General features: G+C 45.6%; 1 protein-coding gene across 2 annotated transcripts in view; it reads left to right on the top strand.

Moving 5' to 3' along the window:
* EFNA5 (ephrin A5) overlaps positions 1-18,936 on the top strand; it is a 349,074-nt gene extending 330,138 nt beyond the window's left edge. Inside the window, exons 3-5 of one of the 2 annotated variants that reach the window (XM_075541362.1) lie at positions 8,744-8,809; positions 9,210-9,290; positions 14,644-18,936. In XM_075541362.1, the coding sequence (XP_075397477.1) occupies positions 8,744-8,809; positions 9,210-9,290; positions 14,644-14,765 (269 nt within the window). In that variant the 3' untranslated portion in view covers positions 14,766-18,936. The remainder of the gene's footprint in view (positions 1-8,743; positions 8,810-9,209; positions 9,291-14,643) is intronic. The other variant, XM_075541363.1, reaches the window with a different exon arrangement.
* Positions 18,937-22,796: the final 3,860 nt, after the last annotated feature.

The following is a 22,796-nucleotide window of genomic DNA, read 5'->3' as shown; positions in this document are numbered from 1 at the left end:
CAGTGCTGTTGCACCATGCTGTTAATCAGACAGCACATCAGTATTTGAGTAAGGAAAGGAGAGGCAGGGCTGGGGACCCTCCAGCTTGTGGAAGAGCAGCAAAATCGTCAGTCCTGGCTCAGATCACACACCTCACCAAAGAGAAGCGGTTCCAGCCATCACATTAGAGGCGAGTTAACGATTTGACCAGCAGGCCCACAAATGATCTTGTATATCTATAGATAGATAGATAGATAGATAGATAGATAGATAGATAGATAGATAGATAGATAGATAGATAGATAGATAGATAGATAGATAGTCAGAGAGACAGAGAGAGAGAGAGAGAGAGAGAGAGAGAGAGAGAGAGAGAGAGATAGATAGATAGATAGATATAGATATATCTCCAAATGGCCGTTGGCAGGAAAAAAGGTTTTCTACCTCATGTGTTCCAAAACCATCACAGCCGTTGAGTCCGTGCTCACTCACAGGGACCCGATAGAACTGCCCCTGTGAGTTTTCAAGACTGTAACTCATTATGGGAGGAAAATGCGTTGTTTTTCTTCCTGCGGGGTTGCTAGAGAGAGATGGCGGCACTGGCTTTAGAAGGATACAGACCTAGATGGAAGATGTACCTAGTAATGTCACCTTTCGTTATTTTGTTTGGTCAAGTTTCTATGATTTCTTTGTAGTGCCTTTTGATCCATCCTTGCAAATACTCATTTTGGTGGTCTGTAAAACAGTGGTTCTCAACCTTCGTAATGCCGCGGTCCCTTCATACAGTTCCTCATGTTGTGGTGACCCCCAACCATAAAATTATTTTTGTTGCTACCTCATAACTATAATTTTGCTGCTGTTATGAATCAGGTGACCCCTGTGAAAGGGCTGTTCGACCCCTTTCACAACCCACAGGTTGAGAACACTGATGTAAAAGAATTAATTGAAGGTTTTTGAGGCTAAGATGAATTTTAAAAAATCATTTTATTGGGGGATCATACAACTCTTATCACAATCCATACATACATCCATTGTATGTCAAGGACATTTGTACATGTTGCCCTAATTCTAAAAGCATTTGCTTTTTACTTAAGCCCTTGGTATCAGCTCCTCATTTTTCTCCCTCCCTGCTCCCCACTTCCTAAAGAACACTTGATAATTTATAATGATTATTTTGTCATATCTTACACTGTCTCATGTCTCCCTTCACCCACTTTCCTGTTGTCCATCCCTCAGGGAGGAGGTTATATGTAGATCCTTGCCATCGGTCCCCCCTTCCTACCCCACCTTACCTCCATCCTCCAGTATCGCCACTGGTCCTGAAGAGATCATATGTCCTGGATTCCATGTGTTTCCGGTTCCTGTTTGTACCAGTGTACATCCTCTGGTCCAGCTGGATTTGTAAGGTAGAATTAGGATCATGACAGTGGGGGGTAGGGGTTGGGGAGAGCAGCATTTAAGAACTAGAGGAAAGTTGCATGTTTTATAGTTGCTACACTGCACCCTGACTGGCTCATCTCCTCCCCTGTGACCCTTCTGTAAGGGGGTGTCCAGTTGCCTGGAGATGGGCTTTGGGTCCCCAGTCTGCATTCCCCCTCATTTACAATGATATGATTTTTTGTTCTTTGATGCCTGACACCTGGTCCCTTTGACACCTCGTGGTCATACAGGCTGGTGTGCTTCCTCCATGTGGGCTTTGTTATTTCTGAGGCAGATGGCCACATGTTTACCTTCAAGCCTTTAAGATTCCAGACTCTATATCTTTGATAGCTGGGCACCATCAGCTTTCTTCATAGCATTTGCTTATGCACCCATTTGTCTTCAGCAATCATGTAGGGAAGGTGTGCATCATGGAACGCCAATTTAATAGAATAGAGTGTTCTTGCATTGAGGGAGTACTTGAGTGGAGGCTCAATCTGTTTCCTTAAAACTAAACCTATAAATATATACACGTAGCTCTATTTCCTCATCGTAATATATAAATATATTTACATATATATTTACATATATAGATGACTGTATTTAGACCTCTATAAATGCCCTTTCCTAGTTTTTTCCTCTATTTCCTTTTACTTTTCTCTTGTCCCACTATCAAGATCAGCCTTCATTTGGGTTTCAGTAATTTCTCTCAGATACATTGTCCATGCTCAATCCCTACCAGGCCTCTTACACCCTCCTTGCCACTGGTTTTTGATCACTTATTGCTCCCTTGTCCTTGGGTTGGTCAATACCACCTCCTTTCCCCCACCTTCCCCTCTCCCATGTCCCCAGGAACCATCAGTCCCGTTGTTTTCTCCTTCAGACTGTTCATCTAGCCTATCTTTTCTAGATAGACCTGCAGAGATAATAATATGCACACAAAAACAAGAATAGCAAAAGAAAACAAAACTACAACAAAACAATAATTAATAAATAAGTACTTTTTAAAAGAAAATTAAGAAAAAAAAGAAGAAAATAAAAACCTGTAAATAGATCAAGGTCTGATTTTTGACCCCTTGGCGCGCCCTCCAGTCGAGTCCAATGGGATGCCACGCTCTGGCCCCAAAATCTATCCTTTGCACTCCCTCGGGAGCTCCCTGCTCTGCTCTCCCTGTTGCTCTGCCACATGCCCTTAGTTATTTTTGCCTCAGTGTGGTGGGGCTAGACCCGGCCAATCCCGACACTGTGTCACCAGTGTTGTCCCCCGTAGGGCCATGGATCAGCGAGGGACATCATGTCTCATAGCGGGGCCAGCCTCATGGTCCACTGTGCATTCTGAGCGGGGATATCGTCCTCCAGGCTTGGTGGGCCAGGATGTGCTCCACTCTTCCTTCCCCTTCATTTTCTTCCAGAGGCTAAGATTAATTTTAACATAGGTACATTTTAAAAATGTTTCAGATGCTTTTAAAGCTACCTTTTGTATTTTTTTTTTCTTATTTGAAGAGAAACATTCTCTCCTAACATTTAAGTGTGCATTCATATGAAAACACACGAGTTCACCCAGTAACGTGGAGATAAAAGTGAGGCATGCTACTTGTAAGCAGTACAGGTTAGCTACAGTCAGAAAAACCAACTTGAAGTGGCAGGGGAAGGAAAACGAAACAGTTTTTCATGCTAGAGTAAAAACACATTGCTCAGACTTGTATTCTTCAGCAGCAGTTTATAATTATCTCCACGAAGTACTTTTAAGTGGACTTGTAAAGGTGGCTTAAGATGTAAACTAGTGAAAGTTTTGGTTGTTTCGATAGGGCAGATCTTATAAGGTTCAGGCGTCTTCGTGCCTTTAGATCCCACAGCTTCTCTAAGAATCGTTTGGTCGAACGGGTTTCTTTTGATATGGCAGTGTATCTGCAGGGAATGAGCTCCACATTTGGTGGTTAAAACAATGGCATTCCTATGTCCGTTTCCATGGGTCAGGAACTTTGGTGCGGCCTTACGTGGCCCTTGGGCCACCTGAACAGCCGTGAGTCCTCTGCAGGCTGTGGGGTCCCTTGCAAGCTCTCGACAGGAACCTAACGCGCACTGTCTCATCTCTTGCCTGGAGAGTCTCTCTGGGGAGCATCTCACACTATGAATGCTTTCTTCAGGAACAAGCTGCGAGACTCCCTGTAAGGAAGAGAATGCTGGAAAGACAGAAGCCACCGGCTTTTTGGGTTTGGCTTGTTTTTTTAGCATGATCGCGGCACACTGTCACTTGGGCTGTGTTTTCTTCATTAGAAACACGTTAGGAGGCCGGCTTCCTCTCAAGGGAAGGCGATTGGATTACACAGGAATATGAGTGCAAGAAGGCGGGGCCACTGTGAGCTGTGTCACGAGCTGCCCACTGCAAACATGATGCCAGCATCATCGTGTCTGAGAGACCTGTAGTCAGCAGTGGATGACTACATGAATAGTGCATGTATTAGTAATTCTAAATGCAGCTTTGGAATTACTGATGTGAGGCATTAAATACAGTCCCCTCTGAGTACCAAGTCGGTTGATGAGTGCTGAGCCCTGATCACCTAAGCCCCAGGAGATCAAGGTTGCCTGTTTCCTGGAATGGCTGAAATTAGAACCCCTCATGGCCTCATTAGCATAGTATTCTAAACATGATAACCAGAGGGCCTCCACTTCGTATTTCATTAGATATTGCAAGATTTTGATTGGTACTTTGCAGATCATTAGAGGGAAGTTACCCTACGGATTGATTTATAGAGTTGCTGTTAAGATAATGGAATGTGAGCGTTTGCTTCTTTTAATGGCCCCCTACCCCTCTCCAAGCTTTCTGATCCCAAAGCACATTTTAGGCTGTAAACGGAGTGAAACAATGTGAATTTGGGTTATGTGACTAATGTTTAAAACACAAGTTGGTTTCTTGTTTTAATTTGACAACGTCTATTAAAAAGCCCATGAATCCTTACTTGTTGTTAGTTGCCTTTGCGTCTGTAAGAGCTCATGGCAACCGTATGAAGAATAGAACAAGACAGCTTGTCCTGTGCAATCTTCATGATCGTTGGCATGCTCAGGTTCATTATCGTGGCTATGATCCACAGGTTGCTAAAAGCTCCAAGTTGGACATTTATGGTGAAATACTTTAATTCTTTTGTCCAAGTTGCTGCTGCTTGGTTTATGGAGAACCTGTGTAGCCTCTAATAAAAACTTCTCTGAAGCATGTCCCTGGGACACTCTCAGACTCCAAATAAGGCTAATGGTAGCCGTACTTCCCCACCTTCTTACCAGACCCATGCAAGCAAAGGCCATTTGGCAGGAATTGCATCGAGTATCAGGAGAGCGATCAAATCGACATCTAACCCTTTCATCTTGTTAGTGATACCCAAATAAATCATTTATATGTACCTCTGACCTGTGGGCCCTCTGGCCGGATGTTTGCAGTAAGCACTGGCCTTCACTAATCTTAATCGGCCACCCTCTTTCCCAGGCCACTCCAGAAACCATTTTTCTCCTCTTCTCTGTAGCATATCATTCTTTACATCCACTAGAAGCCACAGTAACCAAGATAACCATTCAACTAAGAGCGTGGCCCAATTCACACCCTCTATCAAGTTCAGGTCGTAATTTCATTCATGTTTGTTAGTAAATAATGCCCTCCAAAATGGGAGTATAGCCATAGGTGAATGAAGCCCAGCTTTATGGTACAGCACATAAGGGAGTATGGCTGGCACTCACTCTTAACTCACAGGGCCACGCACAGGGACAGTTCCACTCTTCCCCGAGGGTCATTGTGAGTAAAAATCTCCTTGATGGCAGTGAGTTTGGCTTGGGGTTATATTTATAAGTGATATGAATTCATCCAGCATTTGTCAGCTAAGAGATATAGAGTGAAGATACCTTAAATATGACAATAAGTCAAAAAGTATTGCTATAAAATTATCGAAACATTTACTAAACAAAAATATCAAAATGTGAAGTTAAAACGTCTAGCTATAGCCACGATCTAGGCCTATACACTCCTAAAAGCATTTTTTTCCATTTCTTTAATCTTTCAGCAAAGAATTCTGTGCTATTTAAATTATACCATGTCAAATCACCAGCCTATGTATCCTTGATACACTCCATCTAACTCCTTTTTAAAAATGCTTTTTGAGTTTTGCCAACAAAACCGTCTGAAGGCACAAGGTGGGGGCTCTCAGGTGGACGGATCAGGTATCCCAATGACATGCTCAAAGGGCACCCTTGTTACCCTTGGAGAATGTGGAAAAAGATGTCCGTGGGCACATTTGCTGGCTCTCCCCCCCTCCCCCCATCAATCCAGTTTTGAGTTTTCTTAAAAGTGCATAAAATGTCTCTTTGATGGTCCTGTGTCCTTAAAAAAAGTTCATCGGGATCCCCAGTTGGAATCCCCCTAAAACAGTCATCTTAGCCCTCTGAGCCGACCTTTTTGCCTCATGGTCAGCTGGCCTAGCAGGTCCTCTCAGAGATCACTGCTTTCGAATGACCTTTCTCTTCAGATTTGATTTGACTGTCTGTGATCTTTCTTTGAAACACTTGATCCATCCAAAACCTGGTGCTTTCCGCAGGGCAGCATGCTCCAAAACTTTTTTGCAAAGTTTAATAATTTGGGGAGATGTCCACCGGAGTTTGTTAATCATTTGGCATTAACCCTGACCACAAATCTTTTTTCTCTAAAAATAAGTATCATTTTAAAGGCATCGCGAAGAGACTGCAAAAAAGTGTATGTCTGAGAGAACTTGTCTGCAGCCACCCAGGGATGGCAGAGACATGTTTATAGACACATTTTGTTTGAAATAAACCCATCCATGTCTGGACATGAACACCTCCCGCTAGCAAGCCTTTTCTACTTTTCCCTGGTATAGAATGAAGTCAAGCTGTATTCTCACTTTTTACAACATTGCTCTGATAATAAAGAATCTAAGGAAAGGCTATTTTTGGGGTGGGGATATACTTTTTTTCTATATGAACCCAAAGAACCCAAAATAAATTCACAAAACAAGGCACACCTTTCGATCTCAAACTGAAGATTGTAGATGTGATCATTTGATATAACTCTGTGCCAGGGAATCGCATGACAAGAAGTTTGGTTGATAATTTTTCTGAGGATTGCAATCATTAAAATATAAGCAATAGCCATCATTGAAGTATAAGCAGTCAGGAGCATGTAAATCGCACAGTGTCCAACGGTATCAATCACGCGATCATCGTTCCAGCTTTCCTGGTGGTCGAGAAAGTTAAGGAAGGAGTAGGGCATGGTGATAACAAAGAGAGAATTTAATTTATAGAAATAAACAGCGTTTTGTCTTTTCAATTCACAGAAGATATGCGCAGCTCGTGGAGGAGCTCCAGCTAATTGTCCCTTGTTGGGTGCTGGTGGCATGGTTTGCTGTCTCCCGAGCTGTGTATCACTCAGTCACTTCTTCGTGCCCTCCAGTGGCTTTAATAGCTTAGATTTACACAATTTCACTTCACAAAGCATCGGAAAGACCAGTACTAAATTCAAGAACCTCCTCAGCAAAACAACTAAAACTCCGATCCTGCCTTGAGCCCGTTACAGCTTGTAGGAGCATGTGGCCCGCTAGCTGTCGCATGTGACAAGTCGAGCTGACAGGCTTGCTGTAGGTTCGTCCGCACTCAGCACCCCACAGGAGGGCAGCATAAATAGCCCTGCGTCACGCTTTCACACGACCTTCTATGAATATGACACACGCTGCCTCAAGAACCCGTGGGTTTGCTAATGAGTTGGCGTTACCTATGTGTCCTGTGTTTGTGACAGGCACACTTGCAGTTGGGGTCCACAGGAAGGACACTATTTCCTGGATCCAACCACAGAGTGCAAATATTGTGCCCTAAATAACACACCAGTTACTGTAAATGTCAGAAGAGGGAGTTTTTCCGACTTTGATTTAATGAAAGCCTACAGCAAAGCCAGCTGTTAGCACTTCTTAACTGCTCGTCAGAGCAACCAGGGGGCTGGGAAGAGCCGAAAAACTTGTTTTCTGTGTACTTTTATCTTGAAATGGTCAAGTTTTCATCAGACGTTCGGTGGGAACCGTGCGTGGTTTCTGACGGCTTGCTGTCTTTTCGGTGGTGGGTTTGTAAGTTTTCATCCAAAGGCAGTGAGTGAGTGGAACTGGATCCAAGTCTGAACGATGGGGAGATTCATTTAAAAGTAGTTTGCGTCCTGATCCACTTGCTGCAAAAAAAAAAAAAAAAATCCGCCCCTTCCTATTCTCAGCTCCCATGAGGAATCATAAAAGGGAAAAACAGAAGAGAGAGAGAGAGAGAGAGAGAGAGGCACACCAAACGCCGGGCCTTTCTGTCACCAATGCCATCGCAACACTAATTGTGAGCCATGTGTGTTTTGATGGATGTCATCTGCTTTTTCTGAACAAAGAAACCACTTGAAGCAGACACATAAAGAGGAACGCATGCAGCCCTCGTTTCTGTAATTTTTGTCGTATCTAGAATGCATTAGTGGTCGTGAAGGGTCTTACAGCCCTTGAGAATCCCTTTGACGTTACTGGGCATGTACGGGGGGAGGGGGGGAGATAATCTTTCAAACGGGGAAATGTTGCGGCCTTATTATCTTGAAGAGAAGAAAGTTTCTTCCTTAAATGATGTATAACTTGAAACATGTTGTCATGTTTCAGTAAGTCGACTTTTATTAATTCCATCCTTCTCTGTGGCAAATTTTTAAAAGGTGGGGGGGGATAAAAACCCATTGCAACTTAGGACTTTCTCAATAGCATATTGTACTTATAACAGCATGATGGAGGTTGCTGGGCTCAGCGCAGTCACAAAGACTGCCGAGCCAAGTTCTGAGCAAAGCCTCTAATTGAATTACCTGCGAAGCACTGACAGACAAGCTTTCAGGATAGACAAAGCTCGGCTTTCCCCAGCAGAAATGGGTCATGTTCAAGTCTGCTTATAACTATCTGTTAGTGGTTTTTGTTAGCACTTTCACCTTGAGCCTCTGGAGTAGTTGTAGCTCCATGAAAGCAGGACTCGGGAATTACCATTGTGATTGAGAGAAATTGGATACAGATCGTGTTAAATGGAAGAACCTTTGGAACAGAAACCCAGAAGAGTTATGAACACGTCGCCCTCATTCTTGCATGCCTGCTTTTTGACTGGACTGAGAGAGGAGTGGGGATAGGGCGTCGCCCTTTCTATAGACGTGCATCAATGTGAAAAGCGCTGTTGGTTTTATCTCGGGCAAGAACTAGACTATGTCCCTGCGGTTCTGGGAAGTGTTTTTGTAGGCCATTCGTATTTGAATATGAAATGTAACCTCTCCTTATTCTCCCCCCCTCTCTCCCTGCCTTACCCACAGCATCCGCAATCCCAGATCATGGAAGAAGGTCCTGCCTAAAGCTCAAAGTCTTTGTGAGACCAACAAGTAAGTTCATCAGAATGAGGGTAGCCCCACTGCGCATGCTTTATCGTGTGGTCTGGTTCACAAAGGTGAACCTTTTTTTTTTTGAAGTGTTAAATCCTGTGTGGTCCCTGTTTTGTATATCAACATCCATGTTTTAGTTTCGTCATATTTTTTCCCATCCTTCTTCATGATGCTTTTATGTGAGTACACAGCAGTTGCTAACTTGTTGTTTCTTAGACTGTTGTACGGGCATAGCAAGCGGGGGTAAGATTGGCATCGGATACATGCCATTGATTGGAACACAATCGCTACATAAGTAAAAGACAAAAACTAGAGAGAAAGAAAAAAAACAAAGAAAGAAACGGGAGTATGAGGGTGTCTTCACTAACATATTTGGCTGTTATCTCTATTTTCGTTATAGATAGCTGTATGAAAACTATAGGTGTTCATGACCGTGTTTTCGATGTTAACGACAAAGTAGAAAATTCATTAGAACCAGCAGGTTAGTATGCTTAGTGAATCTCTTTTAACCAATGCATCTATCTCTCTGGCGCTTCAGTACTTTTTTACCTTTCCACCTCTGCATGCTTGCATGCCGTAGTGACCCTGCTTCTGCCCATCGCTAGCAACGCTAATGTGGCTTCTCTCCTACTTCATGCCTCCAGTATCTTCGCGTAGTAATGCATGCTAGATAAAATATGACTTTTCTTTGTGTGGACATGGGTTTGATATAATGCATTATCCTATCATAGAAATCCCATCAGAAGGCACACTCTCACTGCCTTTTACCATAACCTCGGAGCATGCTGGTAATCACTGTGAATATTCAAAGATTTGTTTTCATAGAAGATAGAAAAAAAGAGCTATTGTACATGCTTATAAACTCCTATTTCCTTTTATGTCCACCCCTGTGGATCGCAGTCCTTAAGCCCTTCCAATACTGAACGCCGATGAGCAAAGCAGCAGCCAATTCAACATAGTGACTTTTCCTCAGAAATTCACAAGCAGTGTGAACTAATGTAAAGAACTTCATTTTTCATATTCCACATTGTAGGTTCGTATTTCAAATACTTGTGCTATTGTTGTCGATAGCAAATGGTATGGAAGAAGTATCATCATATTGCCTCCTTACTGCCCCAGGACACACACCTCTTGCTTCCACCAACATACCAATAGCCTCTTGGGCAATGGCTCTTAACCTTCCTAATGCCACGGCCCTTTAATTTAGTTCCTCATGTTGTAGTGACCCCTAGCCATGAAGTTATTTTTGTTTCTACTTCACAACTGTAATTTTACTACTGTTAAGAATTAGGCAACCCCTGTGAAAGGGTTGTTTGACCCCCAAAGGGGTCGTGACCCACAGGTTGAGAACTGCTGCTCTTGAGCCATATGTGTGCTTGATTACTGGAGCAAAACAAGTACAGCAAATTAAAAAAAAATTCCTAATACTGACTCATGTACACCTAACTGTTCCCATGACTTTGAAACATACCAAATCCACAAAGATGCTGAATGCCACAGTCACACTGTTCCCCGCTGGCTCTGGTCCCCTGGCTACAAACGTCATCTGGTTATTAAACGCACCTCGACTGATTGGACCGGTCTGGGTGCCTCTCTGCCCATTGCTCTCTGAGCGATGTGCCTCCTTTTGCCCTGCGTGCTGCTCTTCCCGTGGTTTCCTAGCCTCGCCACTCTGGCTAGAGATCTCCTGTCTGCCTTCCTGAACCGTCTTCCACGACCGTCTCAGTCCACCCGGGAAGTCAACCATCTCTTCTTCGCAGAGGGGGGAAGGTCCCTTTGAGCAGACTTTCGGTGGCAGTGGGGTCTGTTTAACGGCAGGACCTTTCTTTCGTGTGGCCCTAGAAAATGAAATGGTGTGGGGTCCACTCTGGCTTCTAGCTTCAGACCATCGTTAAGAGGGACCAAACAGTCAGTGAGGCTGAAGGAAGCTCACCTTCAGGAAATGCAGTGCCTCGAACGTACACTAGCTATGACGTGGTAACTGACAGAACAAGTTCGTTTGTGGGGTTCCAGCCCCTCCTCCTCCAGCGTTCTTGTTTTTCCACAGCAGGCATCTTCCCCAGACCTCAAAAGAGAGGTGCGTCCAATGAGCGGTCAGGGCCCGTAGAGGCCCCAGGGACCAGTTAGCCACGTTAGGAAGTTGCAGGGAAGGAGTGCTGATGCCGACGTTTTAACTGTGTGCTGGAAATCTGGAAGCCCGCCTCCCAAGGAACCAGCGCCCTCCCAAAGCAAGCGGACCCGGGCCACCCCACAGTCTGTGAGTCCGGCGGGGTCTCTTTGGAAGAGCCTTGGATCTACACACTTCTTTTTATGATCAAGTAGATTTGCCCAAGGCTGTAGTGAGAGTGCGGGGCAGATCAACATTTGCTATTCCGCTCTCTCAACTCCTACCTCTTCGTGTAAGTAAGCCACGAAATGTTAGCCTGGGTAGAAGTCAAAGTTACCCTGGATTCCGACTTTCCTAGACAGGTAGTTAGAACATAGCTCATCTCTCCAGTCATCCTTTCTCAGGTGAACAACTAGGAAAGCAGAGGCTCTTTAGCCGGAGAACAGATTGTATGTTCCTCTCTGGTGATAAGGAGTCACAGTGAAGATTACGGTGACATTAAGAAAATTACCTTTGAATTCAACCAATGATAAAATACAAGATAGTGAGATGCTTTTGTGTGTAAGCATATTTTACAGGCTCTCTTTCACTGAGCATGTAAAATACACCAGGGTCCAAAACCTTGTCACATGTAACTGATGTTAAGTTTTTAAAAGTTCAGCAGAATGTAGCATGCATGCACATTCATGTGGGCATGTGGCCCTGCATACACATCATGACTATATATATATATATATATTCAAGGGCATTTGTGGGTGGGGTGGAGTGGGCATCTTCACTAAAAAGGTGGGACAGGTTCAACTCCGGTCTCTTCCCTGGCAATATGAAAACAATACTAAGTTTGAGTTCTTCACCTGTTCCCTAGAAATTTAATCACCACGGTGCTGCACAGTTGCTCGGATGAATAATCGATTGCCTGTACCCAATCTGGGTGTAGACCCGGACTTGATGAATCCAGTCGGCCTGAAGGGATTGCACCGCATGCTCTCTGCAATGTGTACTAACTAATCCACCTGTCTTTGGAATGTATTTGTCTCTTTTGTTTGCTTGCACACTTTGCCTGCCAGTTTCCTATCATCAGGGATACAGGATGATCTCAGGGCAGACATATGCCACATAATATGCTCCAAAATACTGCTAGTGTTCTCTCAGTTAACCATTGAATCCCATGTTGTGGAATCCTGTCGCCAGGAAGCCGGGTTTGATTCGGCTTTGGAAGAGGAATATTTTCTTCTTCCAAGCCTTGTTCTTTTGTAAGTGTCAGGCGTTCTCTCCTATTTAGGTGTAATTTCCATTGGGCTAGATTCTGCTATTGAGTTTCTCCAATTATGAAATTGTTCACATTTATCCAAAGTAGCAAGGAATTTCTCATTTTGTTCTCTAGGGTGTTAGACTCGCCCACACTGAGGCCCCATTTTAATCAGAGGATGGATTCCTGAGTGCAGGGCAGCATGTGGCTGGAAGGAGGGCAGAGCTACTGTGTCCCACTGGGATGGATTTTTTACCTTTGGGGGCAAGGCAGCACATAGTCACTCGTTGGTTTGTTTAGAAAAGGGCTTATTCCAAGTATTGTCTATGATTAGAGGATTGAAAGGCATATTTAATCTCATGCTTCTCTTCGATGAGAAGTGAAAGCTTTTCTCTCTGAGCTCCTGCAAGGTAGATTCACCGTTCCTCCTGAGCTGAATGAGCCTTGCTGAGCCACCTGGAAGGGCCCAGGGACAGAGGGGTCCCCCTCAGACTCACAGTGAATACATCACTGGGGTATCTTTTAGCAGCACACTTCTATACAAGCAGGAGGATTGGGCCGCATATTATTAAGAATAAAGTGGGGCAGGGAAGGACTAGCTGATGTAATTTCAGGTGTGTAAATATAAGTGGTGTCTCGAACCCTGGCATTCTTTTGGGTGTAAGGTTTCTTCACAGTTAAGCCGCAAGCACTCCATTGTTCTGATTGACAACACATTGGTGCTAAGAAAGTCATTTGGATTTTGATTTCAGGGCTGTTAAGGGCATTTACTTGCATTTCCTTTTTTAACTACAGATGTAATCATTTTAGAAAACTGAGAAGGAACCGAGAAAGAGAGAAGGCCCCACCGGCATTGGACTGCAGTGGGCAGGACGTTATCTTTCCCTCTGCATTCATTTCTCTTCCTAGTCTTGCTTCTTAATCGTTTGTAGTCTCCTAAGCTAGCAGCCACCCATGCGTGATTGCTAAAGTCCAGGAAGGAGGAGCAGGCCTCACAAAGGCGGGCAGCAGTTTACCGCTGAGGACAGGCTCAGGCCGAGGGCCCGCTGCAGCAGGAGACCAAGGCGGAGAAGACAGAGTGCTTCCTTCCTTTTGGGAATCCTCCCGATGAACAGAAACATCGCCAGTGAGCATATCTGCAACAGGGCCCGCCAGGAGTGGAATAGTAACTGTGTTGGAACCAGGAGCAGGAAGTGTGCCTACCAATGAAGAGAGAGCTTCCTTACTGTCATTTGTGATGTGAGGACAGAAATTCAATTAAAAAAGTGCATAATGAGTTAATCGAAGTGTTCCAGATAGGCCCTTCAGGGACCTGTGGAGATTACCCACCAAGATCTCTGTTACTTCTAACAATCTGGGGAATTGGTCACATTGGGTCCCGTTCTCTCTGAGTGACCCTGAATGACCCTTGCAGAGCGCCCGCTAGACGCTCCCTTGATGTTAAAATAAAGTCTTCCCAGAGTTGGCCCCTCAAACTTGTAGTGACGATCATTTAGTCTAACAGCGCAGCTTAAGCCAGGTGGAGGGAGAAGATGACGACACGAGAGCATAGCGTGCCTTCCAGAGAAGCCTCTCTATCTCCAGGTCCTAATTGCTGCACTGTTCCTGTTAATCATGCAGAGCAGGAAGGCTATCCAAAGTCAAAAGCAGCCTCGGAGAACACTTTATAGCTAAATAAAAGAAGCTTAACTCACTTAATCCATTTTATTTAGAGGGAAATTTGCATCCACGCTGATAATTTATGTGCCAAGCTTCAGTCCAGTAAAAAGAGAAATAGTCAGGTTTAAGCAATTTAATCCTAGAGATAGAGGGTGTGTTATGGAACATAACATAATTGATTCCTAATTGGAAGGAAACCAGTGGCCACTGGTTTGTGGAGGTTTACTGGGGACCGTGTATAGTTTCCTTTACAATGCTCTTATTTTTGACCTTTAATTCTTATACTTGGAACTTCAGATGCCATCCAACATCACTCCAGGCAATTCAACACTAGTCGTATGAGAAACCTCTGACAAGAGGAAAACTGGCAGCCCATTCTGGTTAACCACTAATATGCCAGCCTAACTGCTTCTCTCCTTTCCTCCCCTCCCCTCCCCGCCACCCCCACCCCGGCCTTCCCCCTGCTTCCTCCCTTGAGTTTTAGGTTTCAAAAGCACATTCAGATACCACAAGTTTGTCCCAGGCAGGCCTGACTGCCAGGACACCCAAGTATGGCTCATGTGCCAAAGGCAACCGATAGAGTGCACGCTTTCCTCCCCCTGTGAATGTGTAGGCAACGGATTGACAGTGCAGAGAGAGTCCAGTTTCCCCGCCTCTCCTTTGTTTGCTGTAAATAATGAGTGATTATGCAGACATGAAAGTCAATGGCGGCACCAGGTTCCTTCCCGACGTTGCTGAGGTCTGTGCACAGCAGGCTGCTGCGAGAGCGTTGTTAAGGATGTGAAATCTCATTGGGATGTGTGCTTTCTCTCTGAACAGATGACACCGTCCATGAGTCAGCCGAGCCATCCCGCGGCGAGAACGCGGCACAAACACCAAGGATACCCAGCCGCCTCTTGGCAATCCTACTGTTCTTCCTGGCGATGCTTTTGACATTATAGCACAGTCTCCGCGCGTCACCTGTCGCAGAGAGCATCGGGGTCTTGGAACACCGGAGATCCACTTACTACTCATCCTAAGAAGGGACTTGTGATTGGTTTTTTGGCCGATGTCAGATTTTAATTTTCTTTTTTTCAACTTGAATTCTAAGCGACGACTGAGGGGTGAGGGGGCGAAACCAGTTGACGCCTCCTTCCCCGTGCCCCACTCCCAGCTCTTGCCCATGGCGTCTCTCACTCCTTCCAAATTAAACGGACTCCACATGAAACTGCCAGATTGTCGTAGTGGCACCAGTGTGCGCCAGCTCCCGTGCACGCCCCTCTAGGAGATCGCCTCAGTTAGCGCACGGTGTCCGCGCCTGCGGACAAGGAACACTAGTGGCAGACGCAGCCCGTGATGGCTAGGCCCAGGAGAGTTTAACTCTCCTGTACAATATTTATGCCTTCTCATTCAGAACTGTAAGATGATCGCGCGGGGCATCGTGTCACCATGTCAGGTCCAGAGGGGAGGTTTTAAGAACAGATGTAATATTACACCGCTTCCTCTAGGAGTGTGTAAATGAACAGGCTCCTAAAAGGTTGAGACACTGGTCTTTTAATATGACTGTCTTAAAGCATTCTTGACAGCGAAACGTGGGCTTCGGAAAAGCAACCTTTTTTCCCCCTGCAAGAGGGGAGGGACGGGGGCAGCAAGCTTGCCCAGAACAAGTGTAAGGACCACGACCACCGGGTGTGGTGGAGGCTGTGTTTGTGTGAGTGCCTCTACTTTTTTTTGGTGACTGGGCGGTGCACACCGGATTTTTTTTTCCCTTTGAATATAGATCACCATGGTGCTACAACTATTTTCTTTTTAGAAACTCAAAGAGGCATTTTTATGAATAAAGTGACCTTCCCCAAGGCTGACAAGCCAGGGTTGACGAGCGCATAGTGGCATAGCTTTGGAGAGTCCCCGGGGGACAGCTGTGCCCACGCAAGGATTGCGGTGGCCAGAGGAGATGCGATTTGGCCTTGCTGGAGCGCCAGTGTGCTGTGGCCTTTCCCCGACTCCCACCCACCCCAGAACCCACGTTTGGCTCCACACACCACCCCTGCTGGGGGGTGGAGGGTGGCTCAGTATAAACCCCTGTCACCAGGAGAGTCAGCACTGCTTGGGGAGGGCTAAGGGGACATTTGGAATACAATTTCCAAAGTGTGAAACAAGGAAAAAATTCAACTGTTGATGTTAATTCTTTCCCTTTCTGACACAGCCTAAAGCGTAGGGGGAACATGTGTTTATCCGTGGGAGATAAGCAAGATGGAGTCCCAAAGAACTTTAACAAAATATTTTTTTAAAAATCCACTAGAATAGAAGATACATTATTTAGATATACTTTATGCTGAGAGTGGTATATATGCTTGTCCTATTTAAACTTGTGAGGAAAAAAGTGGTATCCCTTGATACATTTAGAAACCTGTTTCCGTGTGGGGGTGCACGCAGGGTGACCCACCCTGCTTGAGGAATCAGCATGGCCAGCAGTTGACGAGCAGCAAGTGCTAGCTTGGGGGCTTCTGCTAGGGGGCTGTGTGGTGTGCTCGGCTCCCGGAGCCTGTAAAAGCATCCGACAGGAGGGAAACCTTCTCGCGTTTTCTGCTGTTGCTCGACATGTGGACAGAAACCCTGCCTTTCCCAAAAAACACGATGATGGTGGGACACGCGAGAGAGAAAACATTCCAGCAAAAGAGGGTTTAAAAAATATTTTTGATTTTTAGAAATGTATATGTGAAAAAAAAGCGTGGGGGGAGGGATCATATTATGAACTGGCTTCCTGAATAACAATTTGCTTAGAATTGTCAGTAGTTCTGAATTAGAAAAAGAAAAACAAGTGTCTATCTCTATATATGTGAATGGAAGGCAGCTATAAACGCACTGCACCATGGGAGATGTACACATGTTGAAATGTAATCTAGGCTTACGGGATCCTTGTGGAGTAGAAGTCACAGATGGGTCCGCTCTCGGGAGCCAGGTGAGCAGTTGCCAGCCTTGCAGGTAGAATGAATCCCATCCCCCCCAGACATCCGCAACCTCTCTGGAGTGGCGGAGCCTTGTCGCGGAAGGCAGCCACCGTTTCATTGAAACAAAAGTTCACAGCATTTGTTTCTTTTTCCTTTAACTATTTATGTGCTCAGTACTCTCAGTAATATCCAGTAATACTTCTTTTTATTAATAGTTACAAGCTCGTTGGGCCAGTGGGATTTGGGTTGGGGGCAAAAAGAGACACTTTGGAAAAAGGATCCATAGTCGGAACCCAACTAATACTGCATGTTGTATAACCACAAGGAAAACAAATGATCTTGTAATGATCTCAGTTAGTCATAACTTACATTAGCAGTGCTAATTTCATTTTAGAAATGGTGACTTCTGTGGTTTTTCTAGCATTTGTCTCTTAAAAAATGATGACATAATTATCCATGGCCCTCTCTGCCATTGTCTTTCTTTCTTTTTGGTTTTCCCCTTACAATGAATTGAAGCCCCGTTCCTTCACCATTGTACCACTGCAAAGTTCGTTAGAAATAGGCAGACAATCTCAGCCAGTAGACCGTGTGCTTTCCTTCCTGTAAGTGACATCATTGTAGGTAATGCATTTGCCACTGCGTGACCCAGATGACTGGTGTCAGGTAGTTCTAATCCTGTCCGAAACAACCCGGTGGCTTTCCCTCGAACCCCCCTCCCCCCCTTTTTTTACAATTTTTGGTGGTGGTGGTGAAATGCTCTGGGGGCTTGGGAGGATGTCAATGCAACTTGCTAGCAGCTTTTCATTCCAGAAGCCTGGCAGGCAGCCCCGGCTGCCCTCAGCCCGGCCGGTCGGTCCAGCCCAGCCAAGGCTCTACAACATGAAGCAGGGGAATCAGGATCTGTCTGTTCAGTGGATACTGTGTATCCTTTAATAGACCAGGTACAGTAGGTGTTAGTTTAGACTTGTTTTGTACTGTACTTTCTTGGGTGGCAGAGGAAAGAAAAATAAAACATTAAAAAAAACCCCAAAACAAAAAAAAGTTAAAAAAAATGCGTTCTTTAAATTCTGTATTATTAGCAACCTCTGTTGTATATAGTGTTTGATAATAAAGTATTAATTTGATTCTTATGTCTTTTGTAAGTAAGAACAATAGACTTCGGGATACAAACACGCGTTGAGGCTTGTGGAGCATCCGCTGGATGCGTGGCTGAGAGTCCCCAGTGGCTCAGACGCTGCTGCACATGGGACTCCCGTGTGGTGGCAGCCGTCACTCGCCCCCACCCCCGCCGTCTCAGGACTCCACCACCCTGTTGGGGCCTGGAGCAGCGTGACTTCTGGGCAATACTAATCGTCTGTGTCTTCAAGGTGTGGGGTCGGACGCCTGGGGGGGTTAGCTCCCTCTCCCCAGCCTGCTGGTTGGAAAAGGTTTAGGAAACTGAGTCTCGGTTCTGGACTTTGGTTTGGTTTTCGGTTTGTGGTGGTTCCCATGGGCTGTTTTCTTTCTGTGTGCCCCAGCAGGAAGGGTCTTGCCAGTGTCGGTGCAGCCGAGCCTGGGATGGGTTACCAACCGGTCCGCCGGAGGAAGGTTAAGTGGGGCTGTGTGTGTCCCTCCGTTCCTGTGAGGGAAGAGACACGCAGCACCTGTGGAGTTTCAGGGACTCTGTTTTCTCGGTGCCTTAGCAATGGCAGCAGTCATTTTTATTATCTCCCCACCTCCCCAAATTAGAAACAATCGTTTAAACTCCCCTCCATTCATTACTGTCAGAGTTGTGGTCATGAGTCTTTCTTTGGAAAACCACCTCCACCAACACCCCCCTTTGCCTGCCTCCTCCCCCCCCTTTTAAATGTTTTCGGTCTCGCCTTCCTGCCTCCTTTCCCTCGGAGCCGTGAATGGGCAGGGCTGTGTCTGGTTTGGCATGACTGAGTTTTTCCCATGCACTTGCCCCAGAGCCGCTCGGACGTGAGACAAATCTCCCTACAATGGGCTTGCCCCATTGTCTGCAGAGTTTAATAGATGCTGGCATGTTGGAGGTGACCCATGAGTCAAAATCCGCTTTCCATGCTTCCTCTTGACACCGCATCGAAGCTGCTCATTGTGTGTGCATCTGTGCTGCTCCTGCCCCGCTTGGCCGCCCCTCTGCACCGACTCACCGAGTGCTGTTTTGAAATGCTGACATAGAAACGGGGAAAAAATGTAAAACTCAAACTACACACATAGACATACACAAACAAACCCATACAATGTGTGTTTGTATATACACGTGTCCGTGCAAATATACCAAAATAAAAATGAAAGATGTTCATCATTTTCATGGGATCCCTTCCTTGTACTTCTTTGTGCCTTGAATGACGCCTTTGTTTCAGGGTCTACTTGGACTCTGCTGATTTTTCAGTTTGTTGACAGCAAAGGCCATACCACGTGCATGAGAGAAGGCCTGGAACACTGAGCAGAAGGCAGGGTTAGAAATGGGCGAGTAGATCTAGCTGCCCTCCAGCTACTGTGACGTGAGCTCTGGGCCTGGTCCCGGATCTGAGCCCTTCAAGGGCACTAGAACTAACCCTGCACCCGAAACAGCTGGGAGCAAACTGCAAATTCCATTTGTTTATACCAGGTTTCTTTTACAACGCAGCAGGAAGGGGCCAACTAAATACATTTACCCCCACCCCACCCCCCCCCCACACACACAGTATCAAGAAATACTTGATCTACCATCCTGTGACCTTGGACAAGTCACATAACCTCTGCGGGCCTCAGTTTCCTTATCTGTAAATAACCGGATGACATAAGTGATTCTTTGCATTCTTAAGCTAGACCCCTGCTCCCTGCTAGGTACTGCAAGGCCCACTTTGCACTTGAGCTCGGTGTGATTCTTGTCGTTGAGGACCCTGTGTAGGTACAACTTGAGAATTTCATTTGTAGAGCGGGAAAAAGCAGCGAGTATCTAACAATGACACCCAGTGCGTTTCAAGATTTGGCTTTACTTACACCATGTTAACATTAAACTCATTGAAAGCTTTTTATTGTACTTTATTATTTGACAGGACACTAAACACTAATTATAACTGACTGTAACCTCTCTCTGCTAATGGAGAATGACGGTTTTATAGAATGAGGAGCAACTTAACATTTAAAAAAAACATACCGGACTACCTATGTGATAATTTCAAAGCAGGACAGCATTACATTGTTGTTATCATCACCACCATCATCAAAAGCATTTAAGCGATCATTACATTGTGCTCAGTGCTGTGCAGAGTAAATTTAATGTCAGCAACCTGTACTCTCGATTCACGTTTGCAACATGAGGTGGACATGAATGTATGAGCATATCATACCCAAACCCAAACTGACTTCTACCAAGGGGATGCCAACCTACAGCAGTCCTCTGTGGGGTCACGGAGACGGAATCTTTCTTCTGAGGAGCAGCTGGTGGGCTTGAACAGCCAACTTACAGGTAGCAGCCTACCGTGTACCCTACAGAGCCACTAGGCCTCCTCTCCTTAAGCATGCCTTATTACTGATCCACAGGTAAAGGAAGAAAATGTGAGCATTTCTATTTTGATGACTAAAATAAACGTGCTCAACAAAAATGAGTGAACCACGTTTGGGTTTCAAGCATAGGAAGTTCCGAGGGCTTTTTGTTTTGTTTTTAAAATCACATTTACACGGAGTCAAAAGAGGGAGCGATAGGAGTGCTTTCCAAAAGTGAAGAAACGGGGAATGTTTAAAAGACCCGTGCGTGGTAGGCTTTTTAAGAGGATGCTGTGTGTGTGTGTGTGTGTGTCCTAATCACTCGGAAGGTGACTGACCTTAGAAAAACCAAGACAAACGGAATGCCTTTGTGGTAGCTTGAGGATCTCCCAGTCATGCTGCCAGGAGTAGGGGAGCCGTGAGAAAGTAACAATCCCAGGTCACCCTTTAAAGACCATCAGCCAGCGCCCCGCGCCCGAGACTGTTTCTCCACCCAGTTGTGGGGATGTCCAGGGCTTCAGAGAAGACCGTGGCAGACAGCAACACATGAAGGAAGTAGGATAAAATGTAAATTATACAAAGTTGGGGCCTGAGGATAGGAAAGGACCAAGTCCCTGATGAAGAGGCTGGTTTCCAACAGTGTTGCCTGCGCGAAGGCAGGCAGGGGTCACCAGAAGGGATGTGGGGCCAAGGTGCAGGAATCACATTGAATTTGGTAACAGAGCATTGGAATTGTTTGAGGCATCTTCAGTGGTGTCGGAAGGAAACGTGATAGAGGAAAACTGAAATCCAAGTTACCACGAAGCTGGTGACTAAAACACATATGTGTTTTAATCTATTATCCCAGTAGGTTTGTTATATCCTTATGAAAGAAAAATGTAATAACGTGGCATCAAAACATTCGAGATCAGTCTTATAAATTACTCGCTGGACAGTCTAACAGTTTCTGAGGCGTGGTTTGTAAAACCGGCTCCTCTTAGGCAATGTCTGCAGAGCGGGGGCCTCATTCAGAAAAGCAGGGCACAAGCGCTCGGGAGAGCACCGTGACCTTTGCGCAAGCCCTCCTGAAAACGAGTGCCCGGGAAAGTGAGTGTAAACAGCTGAGCAGAGCACTCCCGCTCCATTAGGCCAGTTAAACTCATTGGTTGCTTATGTGCGCCCATGTGTGTGGTAGTGGACCGGGTAAGCAGTAAATTTGCATCAGTCGGGAAGTCTTCAGTTTTGTTTTGAAATACAAATAAGTGAGTACATAAGATTGGCGGGAGACGGAGAGGTGGGGACACTACATTGTCCCAAAGAATCAATCCAGGGCATCAGCAAGCAATCATTTATTTGGATTTAAAAAATGAAAAACCTCCAACTCACTGCCATCAACTCAATTCACAGTGAACTTCTAGGACAGGATACAACTGCCCCAGAAGTTTCTAACTCTAGAACTCTTGATGGGAAAAGAAAGCTATCTCCCCCAAGGAGCAGCTGGTGGTTTTGAACTGTGGACCTTACAGTTGGTATGCCAGCTTATAATCACTACACTATACCACTGGGGTGGCTGGCTGGAAGGCTAAGTTGCCAAGTGGCTTCAAAATCAAAACCAGAACAGGAAAAACACCAACACCGAAGGTGTAAATGGTTAACACCTGCCCAGTGACTGGGTAGAGCTTCACCCACCAGGGGCAGCTAGAAAGGAAGGCTTGGTGATCTCCTGAGAACTAGCCACCACTGGAGAGTTGGCGGAGCGCCCGTCTACTCTAACACAGAGTGCAACCATGAGTCAGATGGAATCTCCTCAGCAAATGGTTTGTTTTTAAAGGAGAAAGAAGGGGCTTGCTATGCAAATGGAACTTGCAGGCAAGTCCCCTACCTGACTTGCTTTCCAGACAGAATGAAGCTTCAAAACCCTTCCTATAAAGAATTTCTGGAGCCACTTCTTTTTTTTAAATCATTTTATTGGTGGCTTGTACATACATTCATTGTGTCAAGCACATTTGTTGCCATCATCATTCTCAAACATTTGCCTTTTACTTAAGTCCTTAATACCTGCTGCTCATTTTTCCCCTCCCTCTCCACTCCTCCCTCCCTCATGAACCCTTCATCATTCATAAATTATTATTATTTTGTCATATGTTACTCTGTCCAACGTCTCCCCCTGCCCTCTTCTCTGCTGTCCCTCCCCCAGGGAGGAGGCTATACGTAGATTCTTGTAATCAGTTCCCCCTTTCCACCCCACATTCTCTCCACCCTCCAGGCATCGCCACTCTCACCACTGGTCCTGGAGGAGTCATCTGTCCTGGATTCCCTGTGTTTCCAGTTGCTATCTGTACCGATGCACATCCTCTGGTCTAGGCAGGTTTGTCAGGTAGCATTGGGATCGTGACAGTGGGGGCGGGGAGCATTTAAGAACTGCAAAGAAGGCCTCGTGTTCCACCCAGTGTAAACCCTTTCTGACAGTTCTCATCAGAGATTGTCACCTCTCTTCCCAAGCCCTGAGTACCTGTGGAGAATAAAGCATGCCTGCGCGACTGTCCGTGACAAGCGCCCACCTGCTCCTCTCCGTGTCCCACGGGTCTG

This window comes from Tenrec ecaudatus, chromosome 2 (genome assembly GCF_050624435.1).
Source record: "Tenrec ecaudatus isolate mTenEca1 chromosome 2, mTenEca1.hap1, whole genome shotgun sequence".
Classification (NCBI taxonomy): domain Eukaryota; kingdom Metazoa; phylum Chordata; class Mammalia; order Afrosoricida; family Tenrecidae; genus Tenrec; species Tenrec ecaudatus.
The sequence above is the reverse complement of the archived record's forward strand: the minus strand, read 5'-3'. Positions and strand labels throughout refer to the sequence as shown.